The sequence below is a fragment of the Phoca vitulina genome, unplaced genomic scaffold (assembly GCF_004348235.1).
Source record: "Phoca vitulina isolate PV1807 unplaced genomic scaffold, GSC_HSeal_1.0 scaffold66, whole genome shotgun sequence".
NCBI classification, from domain to species: Eukaryota; Metazoa; Chordata; class Mammalia; order Carnivora; family Phocidae; genus Phoca; species Phoca vitulina.
This window is the reverse complement of record NW_022589769.1, coordinates 7,253,003-7,267,580: the sequence shown is the minus strand read 5'-3', so window position 1 is coordinate 7,267,580 and position 14,578 is coordinate 7,253,003. Positions and strand designations below refer to the sequence as shown.

Genomic DNA, 14,578 nt, shown 5'->3' with positions numbered 1-14,578 from the left:
TTCTAGATGCTTCTATGCCCTTGGTGGGAGCAGGACAACTTTTTTTTTTTTAAATTGTGGTAAAATCCATATAACCTAGAATTCACCATCTGAGCCAGTTCCAAGGGCACAATTCGATGGCATTTAGCACATCCACAGCGGTGTACAATCAGCAACACTATCTAGTTCCAGAAGATGTTTTTTTTTTAAGATTTTATGTATGTATGTATGTATGTATTTGAGAGAGAGAGGGAGAGAGGGAGAGAGAGAGAGAGAGAGAGAGCAGGGGGAGGGGCAGAGGGAGAGGGAGAAGCAGGCTCCCCCCTGAGCAGGGAGCCCGATGCGATGTGGGGCTCGATCCCAGGACCCCGAGATCATGCCCTGCCCCGGAGGCATTTAGCCGACTGAGCCAGCTAGCTGTGTGACCCAGTGACGACCTCACATGGACAGCAGGGAAATCACAGTGTGACGGTCACAGGGTAGATAAGAGGATTCAGTGAAGAGATGCCCATGAAGTGCTTAGAGCTCAGTGCCAGGTGCACAGTAAGTACCCAGTAGACAGAGGCTCAGGGAGGTGAGTGGCGGCGTGCAAGAGAGGGGCTGAGGTCTGAACCCCGACTGTCAGAAAGCACACAGCTCTAAGAGAGAACATAGGTGGCCCAGAAACCCAGGGGTTTCCTCCTCTTCCCCCATACCCAGCCTATCCGTGATGCCCGAGCGTTCCCATCAGGACTCTGAGCCTCAGTTTCCCCATCTCTGAAATGGCCATATGAATGCATCTAACAGTTTTGCCGTGAGGATGTAGTGGAAAAAATGCACCCAGAGGTGCTCAGTACGTGTTTAAATGCAGGCGGTGATGGGCGTTGCTGGGCCCGGACCCCGGGGAACCAGACGTCCGAGCTCTCCTCGAGGCCATGTGCTGCAAGTAAGCTTGGCTTCTCTCTTTGGCAGACGTACTCTGGCCTCTTCTGCGTGGTGATCAACCCCTACAAGCAATTGCCCATCTACTCGGAGAAGATCGTGGACATGTACAAGGGCAAGAAGAGGCACGAGATGCCGCCCCACATCTACGCCATCGCCGACACAGCCTACCGGAGCATGCTGCAAGGTGAGCCGCCTGCCGGGTGGCCGGGGTGCTGCGCGGGGTTGCTGCTCAGGCCGCCTCCGGGAGCGCCCGTTCTGTCTGGGCCCCTCCTGCCCCCCGCCGGCCTGCAGTCCTCGCCAAGAATGCGGAGTTTGGCAGGCGGCGCTGGGGCCCAGGAGCCTTGTGCCTGAAAAAGGGAAAAAGCCAGCCGAACATCTGGGTGCGCGGCTGGGAGGGTGAGGGTGGGGAACGCAGACAGCTTGGGCAAATACGGGCATGGGCCGCCCAGCCTCTCTGCTGCCCCCGGGCCTGGCCTGCCATCTGCAGGATAGTGCGGTGCCCTCCCCACCTCCTGAGGGAAGGGGGTGGCCGTCAGCCCTGGGGCCCAACCTGCCAGCTCTGCGTTTTCAGCCCTGGGGGTGGTGTGAGAGGTCTTCTCCTCTCCAGCCTCAGTTTCCCCATCTGTAAAAAGGGAGTGATAGGGTCCACCTTGCAGCTTGTGGAGATTCTCATGCAGCCTTGTCCAAACTCAAGACCTTTGCATATGCCCTCCATGTTTGTGTATTACTATTATTAGTGTTGTTATTACTATTATTAATGAACTTTTAATTGAGGTAAAATATACATACAGTAGAGGGCGTAAAGTGCACAAACTTAGTGTCCAGCCTAAAATTAACTTTGGCATACGTCTGCAATCATAGAGCCACCACTCAGACCAAGATGTGAAATATTTCCAGAAAGTTCCCTCATGCCTCTTCCCAGTCAATACCTCCTCTATACCCCCCCAGAAGTAACTGCTATTCTGACTTCTGTCACCATCAGTTTTGCCTGCTTTTAAACTTCATAAAATTGATGTCCTTATATTACTTACTTAATATTTTTTTCGTAAGCTCTCTCCCCCACAATCTAGTTCAGACCGAATAAAAAAGAGCAGTATACTAGATTAGTTAAGAGCATGGATTCTAGAACAGGGGTGCCTGTGTTTAAATCCCAGCTCTGCCACTCACCAGCTGTGTGACCTTGAGCAAGCTACTTAGCCTCTCTGTGCTCTGCTTCCTCATCTGCAAGAGAGGATTATAATAACTGTGACCTACCCGTAGGGCTGATGTGAAGATTAAACGTACGATTGCATAGCGCTCAGAACAGTTGGTCTGAGTTGGTCAAAACTCATGAAGTGTAAACGATTATCATCATCATGCACGAAACCAGATGTTACTTAATGCCAATTATGTTTGTTTCTTTTTTTTTAGAGAGATTTTATTTATTTATTTATTTGAGAGAGAGGGGGAGGGGAGAGAGCGAGTGAGTGGAGAGAGGAGCAGAGGGAGAGGGACAAGGAGACTCTGTGCAGAGCGTGGAGACTGATGCAGGGCTCAACCCCACGACCCTGAGATCATGACCTGAGTTGAAATCAAGAGTCAGTCACTTAACCGACTGAGCCACCCAGGCGCCTCTGTTATGTTTTTTTCTAATGCACATTGAAGAGAATATACAACTTAAAATTGAAACCATTAATCTCAGTGGCACCTAAAATCACGTCGCCGTGCTTTGTGGTACATGGAATTAGGGCATGTCCTGTGCTCAGCGTGGTGGCTGGTCTGCCAGAAGCTTGAACAGTAGAAGTTTGCCCTGGCAGGCCCTCTTCTCGGCCTCTATCTGAGTAGCACTTTGGGTCACGGCGCATACCTCCTTTCACAAGAACACACGTTTTCTTTTTTTTAATCATCAGCACAGTTCTGTGAGATAGGGTCGGTGTTACTACCTACGCTTTATGACAGAGACAACCGAGTCTCTCAAAGGGCCTGGAAACCCAGGCCATGACCAAGTGGGGCTTCTCCCAGGAATGCAAGGCTGGTTCAAGATTCAAAAATCAGTCAATATAATAGCCTAAAGAAGAAAAACCACAGGATCATATCAATGGATACAGAAAAAGCGTTTGACAAAATTCAAAATCTGTTCATGATAAAATCGCTCAGAAAACTAGGAGAAGGAGGGAATTTCATCAACTGATACAAGGCATCTACAAAAAAACCCTACATTTAACATCATACTTAATAGTGACAGTTTGAAAGCTTGCCCCATAAGATGAGTAACAAGGTAAGGATGTCTGCTCTCACCACCCCTAATGAACATTGTACTAGAAGTTTTAACCAGTGTAATAAGACAAGAAAAAGAAATTGGGGCATCTCTAAGTTGTAAGCTTCACCTGTTCAACTGCCTTGGTCCTCTCTTAGTAAATCCCTTTGCCTCAAAGCAGTTGAACCCTTGCTTTCCTCCTCATGTGTTTTGGGTGCATTGTAAAAAGGGCAGTACCCATCACAGTGTCACTGATCTTTGGGGAAGGGTGAGAGGATTTTCTTTCCTGTAAATGGATCTGGTCTTGAGACACCGGAGTTCTCCCGTCCTTACACTTGGGAGAGGGCAACGGAAAAGGACTTGGCAGTCCTAAAGCTGTATATAATTTTATGTGACTATGAGGTGTGGGAATAGTCCTAAGGTTATGAACCAGCAGCTGGTAGGCTGCATCCAGCCTTCAGATAAGTTTGGTGTGGGCCACACAGTTTTAAGGATACTTGAAGTAGTTGTCAATTTTTAACAATTGGGAAATTATACATAAAAACTGTATGTATTTTTATAGGGGCATGAGTTTTCCAGTTCCCCAGTCCTTACGTGGCCTGGGGCACTCGTTTGTGTTAACAGCCCGGCCCTTGTGTTTGACTTTGCAAACTCTGAAATAGCTACCTCCAAGAGTGTCCTGAGTCAGGAATTGAGAACTCAGTTCTGGAAATGCCTGAGGGCAGGGATCCAGGTGTGTCCAGCCTAGAAGGGCTCAGTAGAAGTGCCCCCAAGTTACTGACAGAATTACCCAAACCCCACGGGTATGACCCAAGCTGGATCATTGCAGACATGGGACTGCCATTACCTTCAAAGACCAGCAGATGGAGCCTTATAGAAAGGGCAATGGAGATGAAATCTCAGGTTGTGAAGGATGGCTCCTGGAGTTAGATATGTGTCTTTGTTTATAAAAAAAAAAAAATTCTTTGTGGTCTCCCTTGATGGAGAAGTTTACAGTGATGGTTCACACACCTTCTTAAGGAAGCTGAACATCACAAAGTTATAGTATTCATGTCGTTTGGGTTGCTTTTAGTTGCACAAAAATATAGCATACCATATAGCAATTAAAGTGGCTTGCTTAAACAATAGGAGTTTATTATTTCACACAACAAGAAGTGCAGGTTGATGATTTCAGGGTTAGTTAATTCAGCAGCTCAAAAACAGACCTCTTTGGGGTTTTCTTGGCTTCTTCCTCATGGTCACAAGATGGCAGCCATAGCTCCAGACGTCATGTCCTCATGCTATCATGTCCAAAAGCCTGAAGGAAGTGGGATGTTAGGTTCTTTTCCTATGTCTCTTTTTTATCAGGGAGAAAAACGTTTTCCAGAAACTCCTCAGCAGGCATCCCCTTATGTCTCATTGGCTAAAACCTGGTTACATGCCAACCTCTAAACCAATGGTTGGCAAAGGACCTGGGATGGTAGTAATTGTTTGTAATTATGTCTCATTGGCTAAACCTTTGGTCACATGCCAACCTCTAAACCAATGGTTGGCAGAGGACTGGAATGTTAGTAATTGTTTGTAGTTATGTCTCATTGGCTAAACCTTTGGTCACATGCCAACCTCTAAACCAATCGTTCGCAAAGAGGACTGGGACCTTTATAATTGGCTTGGACTATTCCTGGTTCTTTCGTGGAGCAGCTCCCACAAGCACGTTTTCTCTGAACACCAGAATAACATGAAATTCTTTTAGCAAAGGAGAAGGGGGAGTATCAGGTAAGCACTGCCACAGTGCTCTTAAAATACGTATGTATAACTTTAAAAAACCTTTAATATTTTACGTTCATCCTAAAAAAAATTAAAACATGTATTTAAGCTAAAGAGAATATACCAGCACCCATAATTCTATTGTCCAGAGATCACCACTGTTAATGCTTTGGTATGTAACCTTTCATGTAATAACTGAGCTGAACATCCTGAAATGGAAGAAATTTTGATTGTCTGAAAATAAGTGATTCCAGAAAAAAAAATCACTTGAAACAGGGACCAAAATTTCACTGTAAGGGGGAAAAAAAGGGTTGACTGGGCTGGGGAAATGACATTGCAAATTGTCAGTCTGTTTTATCTACATATAATAGGAATTTGGTTATAATTGCAACTAGATGCTAAATCTTAGATTGAGTAGAAAATTAAGGGTTGATTTTTTTTAAACTTTTTTGGGGGGGACAGAATCCCAGGAGAGCGTAACACAACGTTCTTCATGTCATATTTGATTTCTGCAGCAGGAGCTAACGAGAATAATTTTTGCAGACTTATGAGAGCGGTCACCGGTTTTCCCAAGGGCTCTTCCATTTTGGGGGTGCTTCATAAAGCCCCCATCGTGTTGTCCTTCATGATGACTCTGTGATACTTTGTCGTGAATTGACCTGACTTTTTTTGTGTGGCCTTCCCAAGCTCATTGACTTCGTGACACATGGCACCTTCAGGGAAATTGGCAGTTTTATGGACCTGCTGCTTTGTTCTGTGCGTGTATCATGCTGGTGGATGTTGCCAGCCCGTAATCGGCAAGATAAAGCGGCTGACTTGGTGGGTGGCAGTGTGCAGGCCAGAGAAGGATGCCTCAGTGGGGTCTGATTTCCAAAGAGGTGGACTCACTGAAGACTATTTTTGTGTTGTGATCATGTTTCAGTGTTACACTGGATGAGGACGATCCCCAGTGTTAATACATTTCATTCCCTCTAGGCTCTATGTTACCACACAAAGTTACATAGTGAAATAGAAAATTACTTAGAAATGATGACACATTTTAACCCCCCAAGAGAAAGTGACAGCTGTGAGCACACATTTCCATACAAGATAAACTTTATTTAGTTTAAGTGTGAATCAAGAGCTGCTCCACATGGGTTCATTCTGGCATTACCTGGTACTTTCTGGAAAACTACTAATGATAGACTCCAGTGAAACAAATCATGGGGGGAAAAATGCAAGCTTGGGAAAATAACTTTTTCTCTAGAAAGTGCAAGTTTGGTTTTTGCAAAGGAAGGTGTAGGCCCAGTTTGTGACTCCGCTGATGAAGGTCGTGATCCCAGGGGGTAAGGTCACTCGGCCGGGATCCACAATGAGCTTTCTGTCTTGTTGGTTCCTAAATCCTTTGTAGAACAAGATGCAGTGTGAAGAGGTGGGGTTGGGGAGAGATGGATGACACATGCACTGAATATAAAATGTAATGTTTGAATGTGTTACATGAACCCGTCACTTCCTGAGGACCCATACATATCCTGCCTAAGAGCCAGACTCCATCCTTGTCTACCTATTCACCTCTGCATCTCCAGTGATCTGATGGGGCCTGGCACGTGGTAGCTGCTCAGTTAGTATTTGTGGATGAATGAATGAATGAATGAATGTACTTAATCACTAATTCTACCCCAAATTCTCCTTTCTAAATGTGTCGATCTCCTTTTACTATGTCTAGATATATGTTGAGGACCCTGCTTATAGCTTCTCCTTGAAGGTGATTACTACTGGAGCCTTCTCACCCACCCTGGCTACCCTCTATGACAGGTAGCTGACATCCAGGACCTTCCTTATCATGCTTGGAATTGGCTCCACCCTCTCATGGTGGATTCCTTGTTTCCTGGTTTCCATGTCTTCCTCTTCCTTGATTTACTCTCCTATTTAAATGGAGCACCTTTTCTAGTACCTTCTCAAGTAAGGATGTATACGAGACAGATTGAGATCCTGCATATCTCATCTGAAGACTTGATGTGTCTCTAATACGTAAGGGCCAGTTTAGCTGAGTTTACAGTTTTAAGCAACAAATAGTTTTCTTTCAGAATTTTTAAAAAAGATTTTATTTATTTATTTGACAGAGAGATAGAGAGAGAGCACAAGTAGGCAGAGCGGCAGGCAGAGGGAGAGGGAGAAGCAGGCTCCTCGCTGAGCAGGGAGCTGATGCGGGGCTCGATCCCAAGACCCTGAGATCATGACCTGAGCCAAAGGCAGATGCTTAACCAACTGAGTCACCCACGCGCCCCTCTTTCAGAATTTTTAAGGCATGGCTTCACAGCCTTCTAGCTTGCTTCATTGCTGAGAAGATAAAAGCCAATCTAATTCTTAATCCTTCGAGTGTGACCAAAAAAAATTTTTTTTTCTCTCCTTCTCTGGAAGCTTTTAGACCCTTCTTTATCCCCATGTTCATGATGTTGATGGGATTTGTCTTGGGTCTGTTTTCACCCATTGTGCTGGAGACTTTGTGGACGCTTTTCATCTGTAAACTCATGGCCTTATATTCTGAGAAATTTTTGTGAATTACTTCCTTGATGATTTATTTCTCTCTGTGTTCTCTGTTCTGCTTTTCTAGAAGTCTTCTCATGTCCGGGACTGTCCCATCTCCTTTTTATTCTTTTTTTCTGGACAGTTACTTCAACTTTGTCTTACAACCCTTCTTTTAAGTTTTAATTTATCATATATATATATATACATATATATGATATACATATATATATACACAAATATATATATTCTTTTTCCATGTGATGTGATGTCCTTTTCCTTGGAGGATTCTTCTCCATGCCTAGTCTGTTTCTTCCAAGATGCTTATTTTCCTAGTGATTCGTTTCCACTTCTGTCTGAGGTATTAGTAGCTTTCTTCAGATGTCTGCTGATTCCTGGCTGCCCATTCATCTGGGATACTCCAGTGCAAGGTGGATGGATGCTGTGGGCTTGCAGGAGGAGCTTGCTGGTGATGAGCTTGGCTATAGTTTGATTGGAGCTGGGCCATTCCACTGGGGCTCTTCTGATAGATCTGTCCATTTTTTTGTCCTTGGGCTAATCAGGTTTTTCAGGGAAGACTTATGCAATCGTCTCCCTGGCAGGTCAAGATCTGTCTCCCTTCATTGTGAGGGTCTAGTTAAGAGACCAAGGGTTTCAAACTGTGGAATGAAACTTGCACTTTATCCTTTCACTACGGTCCCTGATGCCGTCCAGGGATTTTATTCTGCAGAGAATAAAATCTGTCTTCTCCTGTGGGCTGGGGAAGGACAGTCACTCGGCTGCAGGGAGCATGGAAGGTATGTCTAGCAGCTTCTCAGACAGACTTTCAGCCCATCCTTGTGTTTGTAAATCCTCCTTCGCCCTGTCTCCCTGAGCCCCCTGCTGTGGCCAGTTACTGAGGTTTGGCCTGGGGGCAGGGGATTCTGTGATGAAATAGGTTGCTTTTAGCTTTCCCCACCACCAGATTAGACTTCTCCTTTCCTGGAACTGTCCTCACTCATCCTGTTTTCTGGCCTCCAAGACTTCCTTGCTCTTCTCTCTTTTCCAGTTCTTCATTTCAACTTGAAAAATCCCTTTACTGTCATTTTACTCAGGTTTGGGGAGGGAGGAACATGAACGGCAAGTGTTCCACCCACTATCTTTCAGTGGAAATTCTTTCAAACCTTCTTTTCCAAAGAATTGATAATGATAATAGTGGATTTTTTTTCAAAGATATATTTTTTAAGATTTTATTTATTTGAGAGAGAGATTGAGAGAATGAGAGGGAGGAGGGGCAGAGGGAGAAGCAGACTCCCCACAGAGCAGGGAGCCGATGTGGGACTTGATCCCAGGACCCTGGGATCGTGACCTGAGTCAAAGGCAGACGCCTTACTGACTGAGCCACCCAGGCGCCGCCCTCAAAGATACTATTTTTTAAGTAATCTCTACACCCAACTTGGGGCTCGAACTCACAACCCCAAGATCAAGAGTCAGATGCTCCACTGACTGAGCCAGCCAGGCACCCTGATAATAACCCCACGCAGTGGGGACTCTGCTTCTCCCTCTCCCTTTGCCCCTCCCCCCCCTCCCCTTGCTCATGCTCTCTCTCTCAAATAAATAAAATCTTTAAAAATAATAATAAAATAAAATTAAGCCTTGAAACTATTATAGTGCCCGCATATGGACTCTAGAATAAAAACAATACTAAATTATAAAGTCAGGAAGGCCAACAAAGTTTTTACTTTTCCCCATAACATTTCCGTTGCTGGTTTTTATGAAACAGCAAATACCGAACCCTTTCAAAATTTCTCATTATTTTTCCCTCCCTTCCTTCCCGTGTGTGTGTGTGCACGTGGGCCTGTGTTTATAGGACTTGTCCGTTTATCCAACCCTGGAGGCAGGGGCTATATTAATAGCCTCATTTTAGAGCCTGGGAAACTGAGGCTCGGAGAGGCAAAGAACTTGCCAGAGGTCCCGTGAGGGTCAGAGCTGGATTTGAACTTGGCTTATCGGATGCCCAAGCCTAAGGCTTGCCCGGTCAGCTAGCTGTTGTGCGGAGCCCCCGACTGTCCCGGGGAAGGTGGTTTGCTCCCGGAAGGTCTATCTTCTTACACATGTGGGGTGTTGAAGGCTCAGCCCTGGTGAAGCGACAGCTAGCTGACCGGGGTAAATTAACAGGATGCATGTGGGGAAAGCACCACCCCTGAGGCTTTCCCGACAAGCCACTTTGGATCTCCTGCCTCCCCTGCATGGGTCCCCAGGGCTGGGGGAAGGGTGTGAAAGGCACATAGGATTTTGTCCTGATGTGCTGAGTGGAGTCATCAGGGTTTGTTGCTGGAAGTGTTTTGTCCTCATGTAATTAGCACCAAAGGGCCACTCTCAGGGGATTAAAAAAGAAAATCACAGCTGGCTGGCCTCTATCAGCTCCGGGGCTCTCGGCTGAACCCTCTTCAAACTGAAGAGAAATCTGGGAGGCGGCATGGGCTAACCTCTAAGCTCTCTGCTTTGCAAGTTCCCACACTCAGTTGCGTCCCTCTGTCCGAGGGAGGTCGAGGTTGGCGGGTCCTGGGGGGGCCGGCTCAGGCTCACCAACCCCCCAGAGGCTGCTCCGTGAGCTTGGCAGAGGGAGGGAGAGCACCGATGTGTCCCCCCACCCCCACCCCCCGGCTCACTGCTCTGGAAAGCCCACGCGGCTCGGCTCTCTCCAACACCACGAGCCCGCCCATTTTACAAATGGACAAAACTGACACTCAGTGCACCAAGTGAGTTGGCCCCAGAGCCCCATGTCCCACCTGGAGACGTCACCCTCTGCTGCGCTCGAAACATTGATCTTCCCTCCAAGGCTGTGTGGTAGTGGGGTGCTGTTAACCCCATTTCGCAGACCAGGAGACTGAGGCCCCAGGAGGCTAAGGGACTGGCTTAGGCCTTCTCATTAGAAAGCTCTGAACTTGGCCTAATACCCTGTCCCCTTGGGCTAGAATCGCTGCAAGCTAGAACCACTGCACAAGCTCACTATTTTGGGTGACGTGGATGATGGCCCTGGTGATGATCACAGCAATTGCTGAGGTCTTCCACGTGTCGTGGGTAATTTTAAGCTTTGTGCATCCAGTCTTACTTCACTGTTTTCATATCCTGGAAAGGGGTGGATTCCTATCCTTATTTTCCTCGTAAGGCCAGGGTCTTGCCCAAGAGGTAGAGCCAGGAAGTCATTCCCAGTGGTGTTGCTACAATGTGTCCCCGCAGAGGGGACCAGATGCATGGCTCCCGGCCTCTCACAGATTTTGCAGTGGCTCTCAGCTCTGCATCTGGCCGGATGGCGGGGTGGGCAGATGGGGGCTCCGTCCGCCTGGCTCGGTCATCACTGAGGCCCTGGGACATGTAGGTTTGCGCTCTGAGTTATCATGGGAAGTTCACGTTCTTTGCCAGGAAATGAGGAAGGGTAAAGGATTATCTGATTCTGATGAGCCTTTTATGGAGTGCCTGTGGTGTCTTACTTATACGGGGGGAGAGAGCTGGGGAGAATTCTTCTTCTTTTTTTTTAACAAGCAGTAAATATTGAGTTGAAGAAGCAGGCATGCTGAAAGGACTTGGGACAAAGTTTGGCTCTTCAGCTCTGGCTCTTTGACCACAAATGCATGCTCCAGCCTCCTCCCTCTGTGTTCTCCCAACCTCAGAGGGAATCTGGCTCCCCGTTCCCCCTTTGATTCAACAGTGTTGAGACCCCACTGGGGGAGGTGGGATGGTGAGGAGGGGTACCATCTACTTGGTGCAGATGAGGTGAAGGAGAAGGTAGGTGTATAATCAAATCATCCCCACAAATACATGTGCTCAGGAAGGGAGTTCTGGGGAGCTGTGAGGTGGACCCTGGGGCCTGTCAGAGTCTGGGAGGGCAGGGGGTGGGGGGGGACAAGGGGGTGTAACAAAGGAGGTGCATATGGGATCCATAGGCTGGTGGGGCTGGAGCAGAGAGAAGGAGGGAGAGTGGGGCAGGTGGGAGCTGAGGCCCGAGAGCCCACCATGAAAATACTGGTCTCCCCAGACCCCATCTGTCACCTGCTATGAAAGATGCCAGAGCTTCCTGAGGGTCTGGAAAATTCCTGCTGGGCTCCAGTACAAACCCTCAGACTATCTCTTCCCTCCCAGAATCTCTTCCTACCAGCTCTGCCGGAGGACAAGGGTAGGAGAGGAAGGCCCAGAGAAAGAGAAGGACCCTGACCTGCAGAGTAGTGGGTTGGGGCATGGCCCCTAGAGCTGGGTTCGAATCTCTGTTCTGCCAACGCCCCCACTTGTTTGTGCCCAGTTTCCTCTTTTGTCCCGTGAGGCTAAGAACCGGGCCTACCCCAGTTGGTGCAAGGGCTAATTTGGACAGAGCGTGGGGAACACGCAGCCTGCTCCCAGCAAGTGCCACAGGTATTAGCTGTCATCTGTCTACGGCCCACCGCGGAGGCCCAGCACTGACATTCACCTTCACGTGTGGCATTGGGTGGGCAACTGCTCTTCCACACACAGGAGAGGCTGTGTCCTCCATTCCTTACTGGCCTGGGACGGGGAGTGGTGACCCTACAGCGACATAGACCTGGCCCCCTCCCTCTCGCTGGGTCCCCTAGCAGCCTGGCATGGGAAGGAAGAGAAGCAGTGAGCCTGGGTCTGTTCTCGGTCCCAGCTTGGTTTTCTCCTTTTATGGTCAGCCTGCAGGCCTCTGGCTCCCCAGCCATAAACCACGAGCTTGTGTTTGGGATCGGGCCGAAATAGCTGGTCTGTGGGGAGCTGGGCGTCCCCTGAGAGTGTTCAGGCTTTCTTCGAGGGGGCGGACCACCAGAGTCCTTTATCTCCTCGGAAAGCTGACCCGCAGACTTGCACATCCAAGGCCAGACCCGAGTCCGGGGAGAAGGAGGAGAGAGGCATGTTTAGGGGTGCGTGTGAGGTAAGGAGCACCCCAGGTCTCTGGGCTGGGTGATGCTGGAATGCTGGCCCCAGCCCCACACACCTCTGCTCCTGGACTGTGTCCTATCTCCATGTCTGACCTACTGTGTCCCAGGCCCTCTGCTTGAGGTGCTCTGCTTCCTTGGTGTCTCCCCCACCCCCCTCCTGGGATTCCTACACATCCTACACATGCAGCTCAGTATCACTTCAGCTGTGAAGACTTAGCATCTCTGTCTCAGGTGGCAGCAAAACCGACCCTCTCGTACGTAGCACTTTGGGCAAATACTCATTGTAGCTTTTGCTCACTTCCTGTGGTCATTTCTTTGCCCATCGGACTCCCACACTGCATCCCAAGCCTCTCTAACGCAGACTCAGTAGGCCTTTGTGAACTTTGTGTTTCTAGTAGGGGGTCAGGACTTGTTTGCTGAGTGAACATGTGACCAGAGACGTAAGTGTTTACCATCGCTTCTGTCTCGATTGCCTTTAGAGAAAGAGAGATGCAAATGAGTAAGCATTTCTTTTTTTTTTTTTTAAGATTTATTTATTTGAGAGAGAGAGAGCATGAGTGGGGGTGGGGGGAGGGCAGAGACAGAGGGAGAAGCAGATTCCGCACTGAGCAGGGAACCTGAGGCGGGACTCGATCCCAGCTCGATCCCAGGACCCTGAGATCATGACCTGAGCTGAAGGCAGACTCTTAACCGACTGAACAACCCAGGTGCCGCAAGTAACCATTTCTTGAGTACCTACTATGTGTCAAGCACTGTTCCTGGCACCTGGCATCAGGTACAGCCCTTGACCTTCAGCAGCTCAGGGGCCAGTAGGAGAAGCATTGAAAGCAGTTTTGTAACTTCCTTTTTTTTTTTAAAGATTTATTTATTTATTTGAGAGAGAGAGCACGCACGCACAAGCTGGGGGAAGGGCAGAGGGAAAGAGAGAGAAACTGTAGCAGACTCCTTGCTGAGCTCAGAGCTTGATTCATCAGTCCAGGGAGAGGGACAGGCTTTCCCAGAAATCACGACCCTGAGATCACGACCTGAGCCGAAACCAAGAGTCAGACACTTAACCGACTGAGCCGCCCAGGAGCCCCCAGTTTTGTAACTTCTGAAAAACGTATAGATCTGTGTGAAGTTTAAGGAGTCGGATCTCTTGATTCAGAGATGGTGTAAAATTAACATAGTTTTTTTAAAAAAGCTTTATTGTGGTATAATTTATATACCACAAATTAATCCATTTAAAGTATACAGTTCCCTGGTCACTAGTGGATTTACAGGGGGATGCAGTCATCACACAATCTAATTTTCTATTTCTCTCACCCTCCCCCCCAAAATTGTGTGCCCCTTGGTAGTCCCTTCCCCATCCTACCTCCAGTTCCAGGCAATTACTCATCTACTTTCTGTCTGTCCACATTTGCCTATTCTGGATACTTCCTATCAATAGAATGAATGCTACAGTATGTGATCCTTTGTGACTGGCTTCTTTCCCTGAGCATCATGGCTTCAAGGTTCATCCATGTTGTAACAGGTGTCAGTGTGACATTTCTTCTTTATGGCTGAGTAATATTCCACTGTTTGGACATGCCACATTTTGTTTATCCACTCAGCAGTTGATGGATTTTTTATTGTTCCTACTGTTTGGCTATTGTAAATAATGTAAAGTAGCATACTTTTTACTAAGATGGAAAGACAGTTTTTCCATCCATCCATAGAGTCCTGTCATGGACAAATGATCTGTTATTTTTCCAGATAATCTGTACTCTTTCCTGCTAAAAAGTCTTGAGGTGAAACAATGATCACAGTGAGATTAGGTGCTACAATGGAGGGAACCTTTGGACTATCAGAACCAGGGCCACCATGAGGCCATGTGGTGCCTTTATAGAGATAGAAAAACTTACCCCTTTCTCAAGGCACTTTTCCTCCATCTGCTGGAAGATTGTCTTAATAAATGTACAAATCTATAATGACCAATGTGAATGGTTCCCCCTTGAGTTATGCAGTGTACAACTTGTACCACTGTCCATGGCAGTCCCAGGGGGGATATGCAGTAGAAAGGCCTCCAGTTTAGCTCTAAGGAGGTATAGAGTCAGAGAAAATCATAGAAGAAGTGACTCTCAAGATGCCATTTCAGAATGGATTGGGAGTGGGGCACCTGGGTAGCTCAGTAGGTTGAGCATCCGACTCTTGGTTTCGGCTCAGGTCATGATCTCAGGGTTGTGAGATCAAGCCCTGTGTCTGGCTGGGCACTCAGTGGGGAGTCTGCTTGAGATTCTCTTCCTCTCCCTCTGCCCTC

General features: G+C 47.6%; 1 protein-coding gene across 6 annotated transcripts in view; it reads left to right on the top strand.

The window, feature by feature from the left end:
* MYH11 (myosin heavy chain 11) overlaps positions 1–14,578 on the top strand; it is a 112,562-nt gene that overhangs the window by 24,174 nt on the left and 73,810 nt on the right. For all 6 annotated transcript variants that reach the window (XM_032392201.1, XM_032392203.1, XM_032392200.1 and 3 more), the window contains one exon: positions 931–1,087. In XM_032392201.1, the coding sequence (XP_032248092.1) occupies positions 931–1,087 (157 nt within the window). The remainder of the gene's footprint in view (positions 1–930; positions 1,088–14,578) is intronic.